The sequence below is a fragment of the Limulus polyphemus genome, unplaced genomic scaffold (assembly GCF_000517525.1).
Source record: "Limulus polyphemus unplaced genomic scaffold, Limulus_polyphemus-2.1.2 Scaffold5252, whole genome shotgun sequence".
In the NCBI taxonomy this organism is placed as follows: Eukaryota; Metazoa; Arthropoda; class Merostomata; order Xiphosura; family Limulidae; genus Limulus; species Limulus polyphemus.
In genome coordinates, this window is record NW_013670862.1 from 48,688 (window position 1) to 50,353 (window position 1,666).

Sequence of the window (1,666 nt, forward strand, 5' to 3'; positions counted from 1 at the left end):
ACTACTTACTACCAAGGAAGTGTGTAATTAATTTTGATGAAATGACGTTTGGGAATAACAATGTGAATCAGTCATTACAAAACAATACAAGGATCATACAAAAATGTTTAATAAAATGTAACACCAAGGCACATTACAGACTTTACATCTCCAACTGTCAAGATATCACCAAGTTCAATAATATTTTTAGCCTGCTTGTTTTTGACAAAATTTATTATGACTTACCACAGTACAAAGTTTTGAAGATAATTTGAAAATGACATTGCTCTATTGTTATACCTTTGAACATGAACACCTACAAGGTTTTAAAATATAATTTTCCACATACAAGTTTTAAAATAATGTATTTCTGTTGATTTAGCATATTTTAAAATGTAGAATTTTCTTCGTTCTCATAACCTTCAATTACATACATTTTTAATGATCATTTTAAAATGCCAGTAGAAAAAAAAGTGTGTTTCAAATGGAGTTTATTTTTTATTCACACACACACCACAGTTCAATACAATAGATCTGTACAGTGAAGGAAATTGTTCAACACAACAAATAATTTTGCATAACAAATAAAATTGTTTAATAACATACTCTTAGTCAATACAGAAGTAAAATTCTGTATAAAAAAACACCACAATTCATCACAATAGTATGCATTGTACATTAAATGAAGTTGTTTAAAAACATTCCAAAGTTCAATACGACAAACCTACTTTTTCTTACTGTTTCTGTTTAAAAGAAAAATACCTGCTTGTTTACAAGTTTTTCTCTGATAGTTTTGAGTTAAAATCATTCAATATTAAGTAAGCTTCAGATTAATGTTTTTACTAATGTATTTGGAATTTTATAAAATTAGTTGCAGTGTGACGTCTCATTATTCTGGCAGTACACCATCAAATAATTCAACAGAAAATGGATAACTTATTATAAAGATTTCACAATTAAAACACCATGTCATTTATTAATTAAGTGCTTTACTATAGGAAGAAAATATTGTTAAATGTGCAAAAGGTGTGCTATATTTAAACATTTAATAATTCATTCACTCAACCTTGCACTGTTAATCACATTGTTAAAAATGAAATAAGGATAAAAACAAATAGTCCTCTAACAAGCATCTTCTAAATTTGATTTAAAAGAAATACAAACTTTGTTTAAAAACAATCACCATTGTAAGTAAGGTGACTGGTGACTCAAGAATAATGGAATTGTTTTTTAAAGTTTATCAGATTGAAAATGTTTAAAGTTAAAGCACTTATAAATGAAATATAAAACACAACAAATAGAAATGAGGCAGGAATTTCTCTCTCTGTCAGATGTTTATCAACATACCCTAAACTAAACTTTCAGAACCATGTAGGGGGGATCATTTTTATCCAACTAGAGACTTTATAGAAACTCGTTAATTGAATCCACAATGCAGATCTGTCTCGGAACAAAACAAGGAAATCTTAGGATCATTTGAACTTCTCTAGTAGACTCTGGGAGTACTTCAAACAGGGCAAGATGGTTTCACTGTCCTGAACCATTTCTTGCAATCTATAAAAGAAAACATTCATTAAAAAATCATTTACTAATTCATCTAACAAAACACAACAGTATTAAGATACCTAACCAAACAAACTTAAATTATTTATTGAGTAAAACTGTTTTAAATCAAACTATGCACAAT

General features: G+C 27.9%; 1 protein-coding gene across 2 annotated transcripts in view; it reads right to left on the reverse strand.

Moving 5' to 3' along the window:
- Positions 1-117: 117 nt before the first annotated feature.
- LOC106472333 overlaps positions 118-1,666 on the reverse strand; it is a 10,069-nt gene continuing 8,520 nt past the window's right edge. For both annotated transcript variants that reach the window (XM_022400933.1, XM_013932970.2), the window contains exon 8: positions 118-1,533. In XM_022400933.1, the coding sequence (XP_022256641.1) occupies positions 1,452-1,533 (82 nt within the window). In that variant the 3' untranslated portion in view covers positions 118-1,451. The remainder of the gene's footprint in view (positions 1,534-1,666) is intronic.